The sequence below is a fragment of the Pelobates fuscus genome, chromosome 11 (assembly GCF_036172605.1).
Source record: "Pelobates fuscus isolate aPelFus1 chromosome 11, aPelFus1.pri, whole genome shotgun sequence".
NCBI classification, from domain to species: Eukaryota; Metazoa; Chordata; class Amphibia; order Anura; family Pelobatidae; genus Pelobates; species Pelobates fuscus.
In genome coordinates, this window is record NC_086327.1 from 4314676 (window position 1) to 4334116 (window position 19441).

General features: G+C 40.4%; 1 protein-coding gene across 1 annotated transcript in view; it reads right to left on the reverse strand.

Moving 5' to 3' along the window:
* Positions 1-19441, reverse strand: part of LOC134577691 (IgGFc-binding protein-like) — a 119736-nt gene that overhangs the window by 65619 nt on the left and 34676 nt on the right. The window contains exons 16-17 of the mRNA XM_063436552.1: positions 11739-12110; positions 10808-11089 (exon numbers count right to left, since the gene is read on the reverse strand). Coding sequence (XP_063292622.1) covers positions 10808-11089; positions 11739-12110 — 654 coding nt within the window. The remainder of the gene's footprint in view (positions 1-10807; positions 11090-11738; positions 12111-19441) is intronic.

Sequence of the window (19441 nt, forward strand, 5' to 3'; positions counted from 1 at the left end):
TAGGTTTTGACATTTACAGTTATGGTAGATATTTACCATCCTATTTTGTGTGTTACATGTGGCTAGTAAGGCTTACAGATCATGTGGTGATTCACTAACAGCCAAGGTTTAGCCTCCAGGTTAAACGTCTCTCAAACGTTCTCTCAAATTAAGTTGTTAATGATGTTGTGAAATATTAAATTAAGTTAAATATAAAATTACATTTTTGTGAAACTATTTTATGCCTTTGTTATGCGAGTCCCTGATTCCTCTCTCCCAGCCCTCAGGTTAGAATTGCACAATAAAAAATTACAATAAAGACATCAGACTTCTGGGATGTTTTCGCAGTGCTTGGGACAGAGGGCATATTATTATTATTAATTATTATTATTATTATTATTATTATTATTATTATTATTATACATGTCACCTGTCCATCCCATTACAGCCATGACTTCATATTTTAAGATAAGCTTTTCAAATCATTTAATATGTATGGATACACTTTTAAAATTGTTTCAGATTTTATAAAATATTATAATGTTTCAATAATTGTAATTTTTTTTTAGATAGTAGTATATTGTTATTATAATTTTTTGATTTTTTAAAAAAAATATATTTTTATATAAAATATTAAATTGTTTACAAAGCATATCCAAGAATATTAAATAGAGACCAATGTCAGAAGGTGGGCTAAGCCTGCTGTGTCAGGACATTATTATTAATCGAATGCTAAATGTTTTTGTTCCATTAACTAGAGTTTTGAAAATTCTAGTGATTAGTGAGTATTTTGCAGATTGTATTAAATGACGAAGCCAGTGGTTAACTTAGTAACAAGAAAATCTAAAAGTAGATATTAATTGTAATATGTTTTATAGGACTTATCATTTTATTTGAGATCGCCACATGTATCACTGCTAACATTTGACCTTGACTCTCCACATTGAAGAATTTCAGTGCAGGGTCAATATTTGAAGAACCTGGGAAATATCAAAAAGTTCTAGATAATAAATAAGGAAACATGTGAGATGGTGAGATTGACAAATGCTCCAATGTTAAGGCTTCCAGACACAATGTATAAATAGAGAGCCACACACCTTCAAAGTATACACATACAGAATGTTTCACAGACATGGGTTCATGGTATGTTCACCAATGTAATCCAGAGCATACGCCCCAATACACCGGCTAAACCCCAGCTTACACGCTTCAACCACATCACACAAACGTTTCAATAGACAAAGAGAGCAGCTCAAACCTGCTCAAAACAAACTCTTTATTACACAAAAGGTGTATGTTGTACAATAGAGTTGATACACCCCTCAAGTATTTATGCAATTTCTCATAAGAATAAAATAAACTACCATTAAATATAATGTAAAGAAGAGTACGTCTGGAAAATAAAGAGTACGCCAACTCAGACTCGACTGTTGCAGTCAATACATTGCAAGCCTACTCTCCCCTCCCCAATTCACTTTCAGAGTAATTAACATCTAATTCATTAAATGGCTACTCCAAGAACCACGACCACATCATTCATTTGAAGTGGTCATGGTGCCCACTAGAGTCTGTATGTGCAGACTTTGAAATTTTGCACATATTGAGTTTAATCACTCTGCTGCCAGTTGGGTAACGCCACCTCCAGCAGTGCCATTGCAGTGTTATTAGCCGGCACAGAACCAGAGTTCTCATCTGGCTAATGTCAATGCTGAAGGTATGTCAGTCATGGGCTGAGAGCGGTCAGCTAATGCTCTCAGCCACTGAATGACAAAGGCTGTGGCTTCCAGGTTCTTCAAATCTGAGAATTGAGAAGCACATCATCAGACCACCATCCTCAGAGCCATACATGGACCCATGTAAGAGGGCAAAACATTGCTAATTTTTTCCTTATTACTGGGGAACCCGGACAGTGTACTCCTGGCACCATAACCACTACACCGGGGGGTGGGGGGATTGATGAGTGGAATAACCCTGTAAAATTTGAATAATTAAAAAAGGATCATTGCAAAACTGAGCTAAGCTGGAAAAAGTCTCCTAGTCAGCTCATTTGCTTGTGCAGATATACAGCAACTCCATTGTCAGTTCTTCAATGTTTAGGGAATGCAATAACACTGTAACTATTTTAAAGCAATAATGTGTACATTAGTTCTGACTTTTAAAGCAAATAAATCACAAATGAAACTGTAGCGCATTCTGTAGATTATGTTATATTGGCATATTATGCTAACTGCCATTAGAAGGATGTTTCCAATTTGAATGTGGTCTCACAATTAGAATTTTCTAAGGAACCAGCCAGGTAACCAAAGGTGTTCCAAAAAACAAACAAAAAAAAACAAAAAACAGTTCCTGAATTGTAGGTTTATGAATCAATAAAATATACATATATTGTATGTCTGGGGCAAAATCCTAAAAATAAAGATGGCATTTGCTCTGCGTGGAAGAACTCCTTGGCTGACAGGTGAGAGCGTGCTTAAGCTCATTACAGGGAAGAGCAGACACTTCTCGGGTTCACTGCAAACTACCTTAGAGCTCCGTAACACAAATTAGTCATCTTTCACCCTGATTGCTATATCTGCACAGTGTTTCAATATAAGATACCCTTAGTGTTTGTTTTACCTATTTCCTCTTTAAAGTACAAGTTCTTGTGTAGAAACCCCCTACACATTGAGCGGTAGTCCTATTTGATATTATTCAATGTGTTTTTTTGTTCTACTTTTTATAACTGTAAATTGAAGTTTAATTGAACTTTTATGGCTTGAACCCCAGCAGTGGTTGGAAACCTTCAGCCCTCCGGACTACACGCTTTGTCAGTATTTTGGTTTGCCGACCCCTGATCTACTACACAGGGTGCTTAGCAGATGTCCACCTTCCTTCCCACAGTGATCTGGAGGTGGAAGAATATCGCCCTCTACTGCAAGACAGGCCACCAAGCCAAGAAGGATAGACTGTGATCTAAAGTTGTGGCTTTTATGTTGGATATTTATAAATATGACTGAAGCTTCACACGCTTTAACAATAAGATAATCCTGCATTTAATTTTGTCATGAAAGAGAAATATTGTTTATTAGTGGTTTCACCTGGATGGGCAGAATTTTCATATTACTTTATTTACTTACATAGTGACACTGAGCACCGTGGGGAGAATGGAACGTATGTTTTATGGGTGACCATAGTCTGACATGAACAGCCATTGTTTTTTCCAAACAATTCCGTTAAATATATTGCGGCATCTGAACCCTTTGAAGTTGGACAGACAAGAACATTACTTAGTACTCTGAGACACTCATGATAATAAAGCATATAAAATAAATACATTTATTAGCAAAATGTAAAAAATGTACAAAAAATAAAATATTTTATTTATTTGACTATTTTATTATTATTATTTTTATTATTGTGGTCATCATACTTTTTTGGGTGAATAGTATTCATCTTTTCTTTTAGTCCTGCTGAGACTATGCCATAATCTTATCCGTAAGCATCTCCCTTCTGTACATCATATCTCCAATGTGATACAAATGCATAGGAGCAGGTCTCGTTCTGTTTATAGCAGCCTAGACCCCTGACATCACCACTTCCCCTGCTGGCTGTTGAGACTCGTGGAACAAAAGTTTGGGGTAACTGTCTGTCGGGCACCCGCCCAACAGCTGACAGAGTTGGACATCGTTTAAAATTGGTTAGGTTAAAGAAAGCTGTGGCCGTTGCACTTATCCACTACAAGAATGTGTCAAGTGTGTTATTTAGGGGCAACTGTGGAGGGGGATGGGGATGGGTGAGCAGTCATGCATTTCTTCAGTGAATTGTTTGCAGAACATGGCGATAACTTGCAGAAGAGATTCATTTCAGGGTGTGTGTAGTGTGGGTAAATAGATTTTATTATCTTAATCCAGCATGGATTCCTGACACTGAATAACAACGGATACATGTGCGGTTATTAATGGATTTTATTGCATGAAATAGACAGGAATAGGAGGCTGAGATTCTAGGGCCTCTTAAGATGTTTACTAACGAGCACTTTTTAATTGAAAAAATATTATCAAACAAGGGATGCATAGCTGTAATGCCAACATATTCTATTCAGATGGGCAGCATCATTTGTGTTTTTGCTTTAAGCAGCCGTTTCTGTGTGTTAATTAAGGGGTTAATTCAGTTTATACAGTTATCAGTGAGCTCCGAGGAGATAAGAAGCAGCCACATTTAGATTAAAACTGTCAAAATTGAACTATTTCATCACCATTTTAGAGAATGAACTCCATAATTATTTAACAGTTTAATGTTAATATATTCTACAATTATCTGTTAAACAAAATGGTGGCTCTAACCAGTCATTTAAAATGAATACTCAGTAAAGGAATTCAGCTGTGCATCTGAAATATTTATCCTATTATTTAATAAAATGCCAATTTCCTGGCAGTGATCAGATCTGTGGGTTATGAGATGATTAAACCAGATGATGGCCATTATATTTTAGCCAGGCACTCTGGCAATACAGAATACATTACAATAACCCATGAGTGAACACAGAAAGAGTGATGTGATAAACATATGGGCTTTTCCTTTTGGACATTGGAGAGGTTATTGCCATTCGATCAGCCAGTATCTTCAGTTTCAGTGATTGTTGCTTTAAATTGTAACTTGTAGTTTTGTCTTTGAATTTACTTTTATCGTGTGCGTTCTTTGCCGTTTCTTTTACGCATTACTGAAAGGGACAAAACAGAAATCATTAGTTTATTTAGTAAACCTAAACCTTTCAGACATTCTGCCTAAAAGAGGTATTTTATTAAATTATATGCCACAATTGCTCTTTATATCATACTCCGTAGAGTAAAGTACATTGTTTTAGATTTCCACTAACGTACCAAATTACTTATTACTCTATGGCTTTGCTTTGGCACCGTGCCCATTCCTGTCTTCACTAATCAAATAATATACACGAGCTTTAACAAGCTCAGCCAAACCAATGCTTTCCAGTGGGAAAGCATTGTGATTGGCTGAGATAATCACTTCTGATTATGTCAGCCAAGCAGGCAGATCAGGGGCAGAGCCAGCAGCAGCATACTGGCGTATGGGGCTATGGAGGGGTCAGTGCTTGTGTTCCTGGCCCTATAGTGTTTCTTTAATCACACACAGTGGGCTTCTGTAATGCAATTAAGATAGAGGGTATAAGAAATTCTAAATTAAGCTTATTGCAATAAAGGAAGTTTTCTCTTTATAGGAAGGCAGAGTGAGTCACGTGCAGAGGAGGTGTGATTAGGGCTGCATAAACAAAGTGAAACCACAGGATCATGGTATATGTACCAAAACTGCTTCATTAACCCCTTCAAGACGGAGTCAATAGTACACGTTCTGATCAAAACAAAATGTAAACAAAACCTGGAATTTGCGCTATATGTCTGTTCAACCGTAATTCACCTCTTTCATATTAAATGCACCCACACTTATTAGATATCATTTTGTTCAGGAGAAACAGGGCTTTAATTGCTCATGAACTATTCATATATGAAACATAACTCATTATGAATAAAATAAAAAAAACTGTGAGAAATTAAGATTTAAAAAAAAATTGTATTTCCGTCTGACATTTTAGCTGTAAATGTCATGATACTGTTCGCTTTTACTGCAATAAAATGCACATATTTTTATTCAGCAATGTCTCACGAGTAAAGCAGTACCCACCATTAACATATTTTACGGTGTTTTGGAAAGTTACAGGGTCAAATATAGCACATTCCATTTTTCATTTTTTTTCACATTAAAATTTGCCAGATTAGTAATACTACCTTTAAGACCATGTGGTAGCCCAGGAATGAGAATTACCCCCGTGATGGCATACCATTTGCAAAAGTACACAACCCAAGGTATTGCAAGTGGGGTATGTCCAGTCTTTTTTAGTAGCCACTTAGTCACAAACACTTGCCAAAGTTAGCGTTCATATTTGTTTTTGTGTGAAAAAAAGCAAAAAACTAATATTTGGCAAGTGTTTGTGACTAAGTGGCTACTAAAAATGACTGGACATACCCCATTTGCAATACCTTAGGTTGTCTTCTTTTGCAAATGGTATGCCATCATGGGGGTAATTCTCATTCCTGGGCTACCATACGCTCTCAAAGGCAACATTGCCAAACTGGCAAATTTCAATGTGAAAAAAATGAAATGCAAGCCTTATATTTGACTCTCTAACTTTCCAAAACACCATAAAACCTATACATAGAGGAGAACTGTTATACTTGGGAGACTTCACTGAACACAAACATAAGTGTTTCAAAACAGTAAAACATATTACAACAATAATATTGTCAGTAAAAGTGCCATTCGTGTATGAAAAATGCAACAAAATTCACTTTTACTGAAAATATCATCATTATAATACAATTTACCAGTTAGAAACACTAATATTTGTGTTTAGCAAAGTCTCCCGAGTAAAACAGTACTCCCTATGTACAAGTTTTATGGTGTCTTGGAAAGTTACAGGGTTAAATATGGTGCTTGCGAAATAAATTCTCTGCACGTTCTGCCTGTGTTGTCAGGCATGTCAATCAAGTTTTCATTAATAAAATCATATAATTATGCTAAAAGATTACACGTAGAATATATACGTAGAATTTTAATATATATACACATATACAGTCAGGTCCATAAATATTGGGACATCGATACAATTCTAATCTTTTTGGCTCTCTACACCACCACAAATGAAATAAACAAGATGTGCTTTAACTGCAGACTTTCAGCTTTAATTTGAGGGTATTTACATCCAAATCAGGTGTACGGTGTAGGAATTACAACAGTTTGTATATGTGTCTCCCACTTTTTAAGGGACCAAAAGTAATGGGACAGATTAACAGTCATAAATCAAACTTTCACTTTTTAATACATGTTTGCAAATCCTTTGCAGTCAATTACAGCCTGGAACGCATAGACATCACCAGACGCTGGGTTTCATCCCTGGTGATGCTCTGCCAGGCCTCTACTGCAACTGTCTTCAGTTCCTGCTTGTTCTTGGGGCATTTTCCCTTCAGTTTTGTCTTCATCAAGTGAAATGCATGCTCCATCGGATTCAGGTCAGGTGATTGACTTGGCCATTGCATAACATTCCACTTCTTTCCCTTAAAAAACTCTTTGGTTGCTTTTGCAGTATTCTTCGGGTCATTGTCCATCTGCACTGTGAAGCGCCGTCCAATAAGTTCTAAAGCATTTGGCTGAATATGAGCAGATAATATTGCCCGAAACACTTCAGAATTCATCCTGCTGCTTTTGTCAGCAGTCACATCATCAATAAATACAAGAGATCCAGTTCCATGGGCAGCCATACATGCCCACGCCATGACACTACCACCACCATTCTTCACTGATGAGGTGGTATGCTTTGGATCATGAGCAGTTCCTTTCCTTCTCCATACTCTTCTCTTCCCATCACTCTGGTACAAGTTGATCTTGGTCTCAACTGTCCAAAGGATATTGTTCCAGAACTGTGAAGGCTTTTTTAGATGTTGTTTGGCAAACTCTAATCTGGCCTTCCTGTTTTTGAGGCTCACCAATGGTTTACATCTTGTGGTGAACCCTCTGTATTCACTCTGGTGAAGTCTTCTCTTGATTGTTAACTTTGACACACATACACCTACCTCCTGGCCAACTGTTGTGAATGGTGTTTTTTTCACCAGGGAAATAATTATTTGGTCATTCACCACAGTTGTTTTCCGTGGTCTTCCGGGTCTTTTGGTGTTGCTGAGCTCACCGGTGCGTTCTTTCTTTTTAAGGATGTTCCAAACAGTTGATTTGGCCACACCTAATGTTTTTGCTATCTCTCTGATGGGTTTGTTTTGTTTTTTCAGCCTAATGATGGCTGGCTTCACCGATAGTGACAGCTCTTTGGATCTCATATTGAGAGTTGACAGCAACAGATTCCAAATGCAAATAGCACACTTGAAATGAACTCTGGACCTTGTATCTGCTCCTTCTAAATGGGATAATGAGGGAATAACACACACCTGGCCATGGAACAGCTGAGCAGCCAATTGTCCCATTACTTTCGGTCCCTTGAAAAGTGTGAGGCACATATACAAACTGTTGTCATTCCTACACCGTTCACCTGATTTGGATGTAAATACCCTCAAATTAAAGCTGAAAGACTGCAGTTAAAGCACATCTTGTTCATTTCACTTCAAATCCATTGTGGTGGTGTATAGAGCCAAAAAGATTAGAATTGTGTCGATGTTCCAATATTTATGGACCTGACTGTATATGTATTTAAATTCTATGTGTACACTTATGGCCCTCAACTCCCTCTGTATTTGTTGTTACTTTTTGTGTTTTCTCAGATATTGTCTCAGATATATTGTACCTTTGTCTATTTACTTGTACCAATCGTACCCATATACGTCACTGCAGGATGTGTTGGCACTTTGTAAATACAGTATAATAATAATAATACATTTAGACTTTCAATTAATCTCAAATCTGTTGCAGACTAGCATAGGGTCATACACTTGCATAAGACCATAAGAGTTTTGTTTTTTTTTACTGTGTGAAAAACAGCAGATTAATTTACTTTATTTTAATTACTGAATTAAGTTAGTAAATTCATAACTGAATTGCAAAATTTAGATTGAGATATCCAAACAGTCACAGTTGCTTCGAATAGTTATATTTGTCAAATCAGCCCTTCTGCTTAAATGATGCCATTTGGTTTTCAATTTCCTGCAATTCACTGTTTTAGAGGATTTAAAAGAGTTTCATTTTCAAATGTTCACTATTTTATTTCCATCTAGGTAGACATTAGCACACACACTCTGAGAGAGGGGACGGATTGTATGTTTGTTATAGGAGTGTCATGCATTTAATCACTGTTCTTATTGGTCGGCATCTTTGTGTTGGAGTCCCCAACAAGGTTCATGTGGGGGGTACCCCTTGCATGGGGACTGTCATAAAAGGCCAGTGTGGCACCATTAAAAATGAGTCTTACTTCACCCTAAACACAGAGTCTTGTCTCTTGTTGTAGGGAATTGCTGTACAAGCTATAACCACTAGCTTTTGTAAGAGCTTCACAGCTATACTCTCTTGGAGGAGAGGTTCACCCACTGGAAGCTGGTCCTGGGTCAAGGATGGGTGGAGGACGGCGAGACCCCAACCAAGCTGCGGCGGTTTGTGGAGTCTACAGTGATTATGGTGTCTGGTGGAATGCTTGGAGCCCTCAGTGAGCACTAGGAGCATGGATTGACAGAGGCACCCAGTCGGGGTGCCAGGTGGTCCATCACAGTAACACTAGCAGAGTTATATTAATTATTGTAAGGCTTTCTAACTGTTGGGTCATGTGTGTTACTATTATTTGCTTTATCTCGTAGCAATATTTAGGCAACAGTCCACCTTTTCCCCTTATTTTGAAACTTTAATTCAACTTTACAATTTGTTTCCTTTTTTATTATTTTTCTCCTTTTTCTTATTATCACTAATTTATTAAATTCGTTTTTTGTGTGGAATATGCACTATTCATTCAAGGGTTAATGTGTTATTTTTAACCAAAAGAATAAAAGTTACGTTTTATATTGTGCAACATTGTTATAAGAACCCAATAGCTCATTTTTTATTTTGTGTGTTTGTATGTAGTGTTGAAGTTTGAATGCAGGGGACTATTTGTGTGTAGTGTTGGTGTTTGAATGCTGATATGTATGCACATGCACATATACACAGCTACACACACACTGTGATAAACACAAACAGATACACACACACATGCACAGTAAAACACATGCAGATACACACACATGCAGATATACAAACACATATACACACACTGACACACATGCAGATGCTCAGAAACACAGATACACACACTGACACACATGCAGATACAGATACAAAAACAGACAGATACACAAACGGACACACATGCAGCAACTCAAACACATGCAGATTCACAAATACACTGACTGCATACAGATACACACACTGACAAATACACAGATACACAACATACAGATACGCATACACTGTCAGACATACTGACACATAAACACATACACTGGCAGACATTCTGACACACAGACAGACATACTGACACTCACATACACACATACATACTGACATGCACACAGACACATACACTGACAGACATACACAGACATTAGCACACACAGTCATACTAACACACATAAACTGGCAGACATACTGACACACACGCAGAGATACTGGTGCACACACACATACACACACACACACACACAGATACACACTAACAGACATACTGACATACAGCACTGACAGACATACTGGCACACACACAGACACACTGACAGACATACTGATAGACATACTGACAAACATACTGGCACAGACATAAACTGACAGACACACACACACACACACACACACTGACAGACATACTGACACACACACAAACACATATGCAAAATTTAGATTTGCAAACCCACGTACCAGTTTCCTACCTTTGCTGGAGGGTGGCTTCCCTGGGGCCCAGTGTGGTGCCTGAGGTTGTTGGGAGTAAGGATCTGGCTCTCCATCCCCCTCCTCACTGCCTTTGTATTTCATTATGTAAGCAGTTTAGCAAAAAATAACCACAATATTCCAACAAGGGACTATTCCTGCACTTCCATACAGTGCTTGGTCTCATATAACGTACATTTTACACAAGAAATACAACATATTGACAAAAAGGACTACTGCATTCTTTTAAATACTTCACGTGAAATTAGTTACCTTGGTGCAAAACTTTTTTTTTTATATATATATATTCTCAACATGGGTTGTATCGGTGTATTTTAGGACTTGTGTTTAAAGAAATCTACTGATAACAAATATTATAAAGAGTTACCCACCAGCTATTGAAAATCCAGGATGTTATTTGCAGCAATATGTCAGCAGCAAACTTTACTCCAGAAGTAATTGGATCGTCAGCTTTGTTTCCATTGAAGTTTCCGCACGCTCCACATACACGCTCAGACAGTTTGTCAGACACGCGCACGTTCAGGTTTCCAGTGTCGCTGAAATCAATCTTCACGGTTGAGCCAATCGCAATGAAAACAGAGTTGTCCGTTCTGCTCACACTAAGGAAGTCAGTAGGCTGAACTGGTAAGCTTACAGAGACTTGATTGACCTGGGAAATCAACATTGAACCATTTAGAGAAATATATATAGATTTTTTTACAATATAAGAGTATTAATGTTTGAGTGCTACTTTGTTTAAACACATATTGAATGTGCAACTTGTGAGAATCAGATTTGCATCAACTACCAGCAGCCTAAACTGCAGATTCAAATTATGGATCATACCAAGTTGGGAATGGGGAAAGTAGAGAAACCAATATAAGGGTATCTCACAAAGACTGCATAGCTACATTTATTTAGATTTAGCAAAGATATTACAATTGCACTGGATCCTAATGAAATCACTCATAATAAAACAGACAGGCTGAAAGTCTCTAGCACAAACCTTATCTTCAGTCTTGATTTGATGTATATAGAGCACAGAATACACCAGGGGGTGGGGGTGGGAGGGTGGGTGGGTGGGGGGGGGGGGGGGGGTGAGGGTGTCTGTCAATAGTTTCCAACTCCCAATAACTCACAGTAATAACTTATAATATTGATCAGACCCCAAGTTTGGAATGCCAAAGAAACGTCCGCCAACCCTGATAATAAAATGAGATGGTATCTATGTTTATTAACCACCAAAATACACAGATAACATGCACAGGAGGGATAGCAAAAGAGAACAGCTGGGGCAATGTTCTAATTAACTCACTCACCCAAGCCTTCTTTCCTTTGGAGATTGTAACTAAACCACCATTATAGAAGATGTGAAGCCTGGTAATTAATGTTCCTGCTCTTCCACAGCTCTGAACAACCCCAATGACTCTAAACCATTGAACTTCATCAGTGTTGCACAGAGAGACCACTTCAAATGGACCAGTTGCTATGGGCCCTCCCGAGACACCATCAAATGTGACAAATTTCTGTGGGTTTAGAGTACATTCTCCTTCCACCAAGAAACAACCTCGAATTCCATTTCTTAGACCACAGCGTTCATTTGCGTTGCATGATATAGCCTGACAGACCACACCTCCAGCGCTGCATTTACATCTCAGGTTGCAATCTGCGGTTACAAAGGATTCTCCGTCCTGTTTAATAGAAAAAAATCAATTCTACATATTGATATCAGAGCATATATTGAAATCCAATTGTCTCATTGGATATAATGTATTAAATATTTTTAGGTTACACTGTTTTTCAGGTTAGATAAAATTCCCATTTAAATGAATCTATTTTTTTCTGTCATATGGTGGCAGTACCATCGGGATTTGCCCCTTTCCTGTGGACAAGCATCTAGCAAGATTAATTACAATCAAAGAAGACCCTCCCCCCCCCCCCCCCTTGCCCTATATAACGGCAAGTTTCCTTTCTTGTCCCGAGAGGGAAGGATAAGGCATCTGGATGGTGAGACACACAGGCTACTGGTCTGGGGGATCCGGTCCGAGAGCTGCTCGGGTGGTAAGCTGAGAGACCATGCTCCTTCCAGTAAGGTTACGGAGCAAGTGCATACATTGCCTTGCCTTTTTTATGCCAAGAGTGTTCCGGCGAGTACTTCCTGGAGGCGGTCATCAGGCACAGGAAGCCTGCACACAGCGGTGGAACGCACGCCCGGGTGGTGTTACGTTCCACCTAAAGTTCAGGTTGCGCTAGGGCGCATGCACAAACCAGAAACTTTATTAAAGAGACAAAAAGAGACAAGCATGGATGCTTGTCAGGAGAGGTACGCCGTGTCACCAGCCCCCCCACACGGGTCAGAGGTATTTTGAGGTAAGATTAATGACATCTTTACTTTAAAATATGCTCTGCAATTTCTTACAAAAATAATTTTGAATACCAGCTCCGTTTATTTTCTTTCTGCAGATATGTCTAGCCCGGTTTATCCGGAAATGGAGAAGGAGAAATTGGCGGCCTCCATACCTGGAAAGGCTACAGCAAAATCTAAACAACTAGTTTGCAGTGAGTGTGCAACTCCGCTTCCTGATGGCTCAAGGGAAAAGGTGTGCTGTTAGTGTACTGCAATCTCCTTGGAAACAGCCAAGCAGAAAGACATGCAATCTTTCCTAACCTGGTTTCAGGAAAATTTGGCCCAGACCTTGGAGACTATAAAAGAATCCAAAAAGGTGGAATCTCCTATGCAGGAAGTGCAACAGAGGATTAAGAAAAGGAGAAGACCATCCTCTGTATCTGACACGTCTTCCGGAGTATGTTCTTCCTCTATAGATTCAGACTATAGATGTCGGGCTCCTCCTCAGGTGAAGCACTGGGGTTCCCTCCGGATGAGCTCCGTAGGTTCATAAAGGAAGTCAACCTGGCTGTCATACCAGAAGGCTCTGCGAATCCTAAAAAAGGGTTTCCTGTGCAGCAAACCCTCGTGGATTTAATATTAAGAGAATGGAGAAATCCTGAAAAATGTGCTTTTATATCTTGACACTTTAAAGAAATCTTTAGAATTTCAGGCAAAGAAGTTTGGGAAGCTCTACCTAAAGTGGATGTGCAGGAGGGGGAGGGGGGGGGAAAGAAGAGATTACAGGGGGGGGGTGAAGAGATTACAGGGAGGGAGGGGGGGAAGAAGAGATTACAGGGAGGGAGGGGAAGAAGAGATTACAGGGAGGGAGGGGGGAGAAGAGAAGATTATGGGGGGAGAAGAAGAGATTACAGGGGGGGAGAAGAAGAGAAGATTACAGGGGGGAGAAGAGGAGAACAAGAGGAGAGGGGGAGGAGAACACGGGGGAGAAGGGGAGGAGAACGGGGGGGATGAGAACACAGGGAGGGGGGTTGAGAAGAATGTGGGGGAGGGAGAGACCACTAATGGAGGGAGGGGGTGGTGGAGAAACCACTAGGGGAGGGTGGGAGGGGAGCAGAGAACACTAAGGGAGGGAGGGTGTGTGTGGATGATAGACCACAAGGGGAGGGTGGGAGGAGAGTAGAGACCACTAATGGAAAGGGGGCATGAGGAGAGACCACTTAGGGTGTGGGGGAGACCACTAATGGAAAGGGGGGGAGAGGAGAGACCACTAATGGAAAGGGGGGGGGGCAGAGGAGAGCAGAGAACACTAAGGAGGAGATGAGAGACCACTAATGGAAAGTCGGGGAGAAAAGGAGACCAAATATAGAAAGAGAGGTGCTTCCTAGGTATAAAACCTAATAGGGAGCCCCAGAGAAAAAGGGTTATTGGGGTAGAGAAAAGGGCATAACCCTGCATACAGCACAAATAGGAAAAAGAAATGAAGGATATGACCACCCTGTTAGAAACAGGCTAATCACCTTCAGGCCACCCCAAAATGGAGTCTCACACAAAATAATAAACAACTTTATTGGAAAAATAAGGGTAAAAACTCAAGCGGCAAAAAAAATGCCTAAAAGAAAATAAGTAGATAGGGCTAGGTTTCTGATAAGTGGCTACAGCTATACATCCTAACATCAATCTCGAGTGTTTGTAACAAACTGTAACAATAATGAAAGTATGGATGCAATTAGCAATGTAGCTTAAATGTAGCAGGCACCAAGCCCCACATGATTAACACTTAGAATGCAGAAATCGAAAGGATGGAGGAGGGCATATCATAAGAGTGAAAATAAAGTGGAGATAACCAAGTAAACCTGATAGAGGTAATATATACAGGTAGTATCAAACCACAGTTAAACCAAAAAATGTAGCCCAGCCTCCCTTTAATAGATTTCCAGTCTCAAAACGGCTCCTAAATAGAAAAGTATAGTATCCTGCTAGTAGGTTAGGTCAGTTCAAAAGTGTAAATCATCATGGCAACCCATGGGTAGCCCAACGCGCGTTTCGGCGGTCCAAACCGCCTTTCTCAAGGGCACAAAGTAATTAGGAGTAGAGTGAAAATAAACCGCACTTAGGTTCCCCCCCAGCAGTCAATTTAAATGTCCCCTCGTACCTCCCATCCAACACGATTGGTCGCTGACGGCCAATTGACTAGTTTCTCTCAGTGGGAGGACTGCGCATGTCATCCGTGCTGCGCGCATATTCGGCAAACCAGTGTCGTTCGTGCGCATGTCAGAAAAGGAGATTCAAATGCGCATGTCTGTATATCGGCGGTCGCGCATGCGCAAGAACTTAGTTATTTGAACCAGATTAGTATTAAGGGCGCATGTCCAGAGGCGCCTTGTTAATAAGCACGTCTATCGGCCACTGGATGACAGCCGAAAAAGTTTTGGCCGGTGTGCAACAAACCAATGGCTAAGACTCTAGAGCCATATAAGAAGAGAGTCACACTGTAGTGCAAGGGAGAGGGAGGGGGGGGGATTAAAAATAATAAATCAATATATAGTCCAATCCAAGTACAAATGTATGGTATTTAGAGACTAAAAAGAATGGTTTCATGATAAATTATCTCAAAAAGGCTGGATCAAAAGAAAAAAGGAGAAAATAAACGATGCTTGTAAACCATAAGAAAATAAATAAAATATAAATAAAGTGAATTAAATTAAATCAAAAAGGGGACATAATAATGCAACCCCAAGAAATGTGTGTATATATATATATACATATATTAGAGTATATGTATAAATGGTGAGTGTATATACATAACTGTGACAAAATTTATTTACAGATCCATATATATGACAAGGGAATGTATACACACATATATATATATATATATATATATATATATATATATATATATATATATATATATATATGCATGAAGGGAGTGTGTAGGCAGGGTGGATGTATATATATATATATATATATATATATATATAGGTGTATGTATACATACATATACACACACACCTAGTGTGTAGGTGTACACGGAGCAGAGGATCGACCTGAAGGTTGTTAAATAAACGGGGCAAAAGAAAACCCCTCATTCAAACCTGCAGGTTGAAGTGTCTTTAGTTCGTAGATCCATCTGGACTCTCTCTGCCTTAGAATTTTGTCAAATCTCCCCGTCTGGGGGTCCTTTTGACCAACTCTAGACCACAGAATCTCAAGTTATTAGAATCCCCTTGGTGATGTTCCTTCAGGAGTCTCGAGGCGATTTCTTGGAGACCTGACATGCTCCATGATCCTGTCTTTAAATGCCCTACAGGTTTTCCCTACATATTTCTGTCCACACGTACAGGACAGTAGGTATACAAGGCCCTTTGTATTGCAGTTAAAGAAGCTTTTAATTTTAAAGGAGCCATGTCCCTTGCTATCATTAACGGTTTTGGAGCCTTTCTGAATAAACTTACAGGCTACACATCTACCGCAGCCATAGGAACCTACTGGAGGGGTACCCAACCAAGTGGCACGTGGTTGTGGCTTAATTGAAAAGTGACTAGGGGCCAGAAGGTCACGAATATTCCGTCCACGTCTAGCCGTAATATTGACATGTGGACTTAGGGAATCCTTAAGATGTGCATCATTCAAAAGGATGGGCCAGAATCTCTCAAGGGACTTCCGTACTTCTGGCCACCCCAAATCAAACATTGCAACCATACGGATAATGCCAGCATCCTGATTAATATTCCTCTTTGGATTGTCACACAACAAATCACTCCTGTCTGTTTGGAGCGCTCGTTTGTAGGCTCTTTTTAGACAACGATTCGGGTAACCCTTCTCTTTAAAATATTGTCGAAGTTGTTTTGCTCGTAATATAAAATCCTGGATGTCACTACAGTTTCTCCGAAGGCGGAGGTACTGACCTACCGGTATACCCTCTTTAAGTGGTCGGGGGTGGTAGCTAGTCCAGTGTAGGAGAGAATTTGTTGCTGTGGGTTTCCTAAACAGCGTAGAATGAAAGGTACCATTTTCACTGATACTAATAGTGACATCGAGGAAATTTATAGAGCGTCCTCCAAATTCGGACATGAAGCGAAGGTTTTCATTATTTTGGTTAAGAAGTGTAACCATATCTGAGAATTCCTTGGGGGTGCCTTGCCAGACAATCAAGATGTTGTCGATATATCGACCCCACCATAGGACCTTGGATAGGTATTCACTTAGTGAGTCTGAATGACGAACCTGTTGTTCCCACCAACCCAGGTGAAGGTTTGCGTATGAGGGGGCACAAGCCGTCCCCATCGCAGTTCCCCTCACCTGGTGGTAGAAAATGAGAAAAGGAGACCACTAAGGGAGGTGGGGGGGAGGAGAGTAGAGACCAATAAGGGACAGGGGAGGAGAGGAGAGACCACTAAGGGGCCGGGGAGATCTCTAAGGGACCCTACACACATACACACACACACACACACAATGCATCCCTATACATACTCAGAAACACATAATGCATCCCTACACACACAGAAACACAACATGCTTCCCTTACACACAGAGAAACACACAATGCATCCATTACACACACTCACACACACACACACACACACACAATGCAACCCTTACACATAAAGACAATGCATCCTTTGCACACATACACAGAAACACACAATGCATCCTTTACACACACATGCAAACACACATTGCTTCTCTTACACACACACAGAAACACAATGCATCTTACACACACTCAATGCACCCCTTACAGACACACACACACTGCATCCCTTACACACTCATGCAAACACACATTGCTTCTCTTACACACACAGAAACACAATGCATCTCTTACACACACTCAATGCACCCCTTACGGACACACACACTGCATCCCTTACATACACAGAAACACACTTTGCATCCCTTATGCATTCAAACACAGATTCACACAATGCATCCCTTACACACAACGAGAAACACACAATACATCCCTTATACACAAACACACACTTCTTTCTATCCCTTACACAAAAACACACTGCTTCCACTACACACAAACACACTGTATCACCTACACAAACTGGTATCCCTATACACTACATTCCATAAGCACACACATTAGATCCTCTACCATAACACATCCCCTACACACTCCACTTCTTGTGAGCGAACATATAGGTGGACTTATGGGTGGACCTTATGGGCATACTCACCGTCAGGCCCTGGGGCCCAGACCTTGAGCTGTGCAAGGAGCCCCAAAAAATGGAGCTGCTTCCCGTTCTCCCAGAACATTGAATTTTGTGACCACAGTTACAAACAGCCTCCAGAGATCCGGTTCTACACCAGACCAGTGGAGCCAGACTGCAGCCAGAGTGCATCACCATCCTCATCTGGTTGTAAGTAGGCAATTTAGTATATTATTAGTGATACTAATCTCTAATTTACCTCACATTAATGGGACAATTTAGTCCCCAGAACCACTGCAGCTTAATGAAGTGGTTCTGGTGTCTATAGTTTGTCCCTGCAGGCTTTTTAATGTAAACACACACTGTGTGCAGCACTGGCGTTAGTTCATATGGCAGATCATATGGGTAGGGCATTGTGATGTCACTGAGGGGGATGGGGGGCGGCAAATCTTTCTTTTGCCTAGGGCGGCAAAAATCCTTGCACCGGCCCTGAGGATCACGGTTGGATCCCGGTTGGATCCCGGTTGGATCCCGGTTGGATCACAGTTGGAGTGGTGTGTTAAGTAGTACTATTCTTATCAGTTTAATCCCTGTTACGTCCCCTATCAGGGGACGTGTATATGGCATCAATTTTAGGAACCGGGAGATGGAAAAAGATGCTTGGTCGGTCCTCCTACTTCAAATTTTGGGCACTGCGCGTGCAATCTAATGTGCCACCAGATAGGAGTGGTGTGTTAAGTAGTACTATTCTTATCAGTTTAATCCCTGTTACGTCCCCTATCAGGGGACGTGTATATGGCATCAATTTTAGGAACCGGGAGATGGAAAAAGATGCTTGGTCGGTCCTCCTACTTCAAATTTTGGGCACTGCGCGTTCAATCTAATGTGCCACCAGATAGGAGTGGTGTGTTAAGTAGTACTATTCTTATCAGTTTAATCCCTGTTACTTCCCCTATCAGGGGACGTGTATATGGCATCGATTTTAGGAACCGGGAGATGGAAAAAGATGCTTGGTTGGTCCTCCTACTTCAAATTTGGGGCACTGCGCGTGCAATCTAATGTGCCACCAGATAGGAGTGGTGTGTTAAGTAGTTCTATTCCTATCAGTTTGATCCCTGTTATGTGCCTTTTTTTGGTTTGGTTTTTGAAGCCACAGTGCAGCACCAGAGGCCAGAAAAATTAGGCATGTACACATGCCTGAAAAATTAGGTATTGTTGCAGCCGCTGCTGTAGCAACGGCCAGAAAAATTGATGTTTGCTTCCCAGGCAGAAAGTGCCCTAAAACATTGCGGCTTGAACCCTAGTTGGTGGCGGATAAGTCACACAAGTCAACCGGCATTCAGAGCTAAAATACAGCAGCGTGTGGACCATTTTTAGCCCAAGGCAGCTCATCTCATCAGGCCTTTTTTAGTCGAAGGTATCGCCCACTGTCAGTCCCTTCGGGTTCCATCCCTCATTCATCTTAATAAAGGTGAGGTAATCTAGACTTTTTTGACCTAGGCGACTTCTC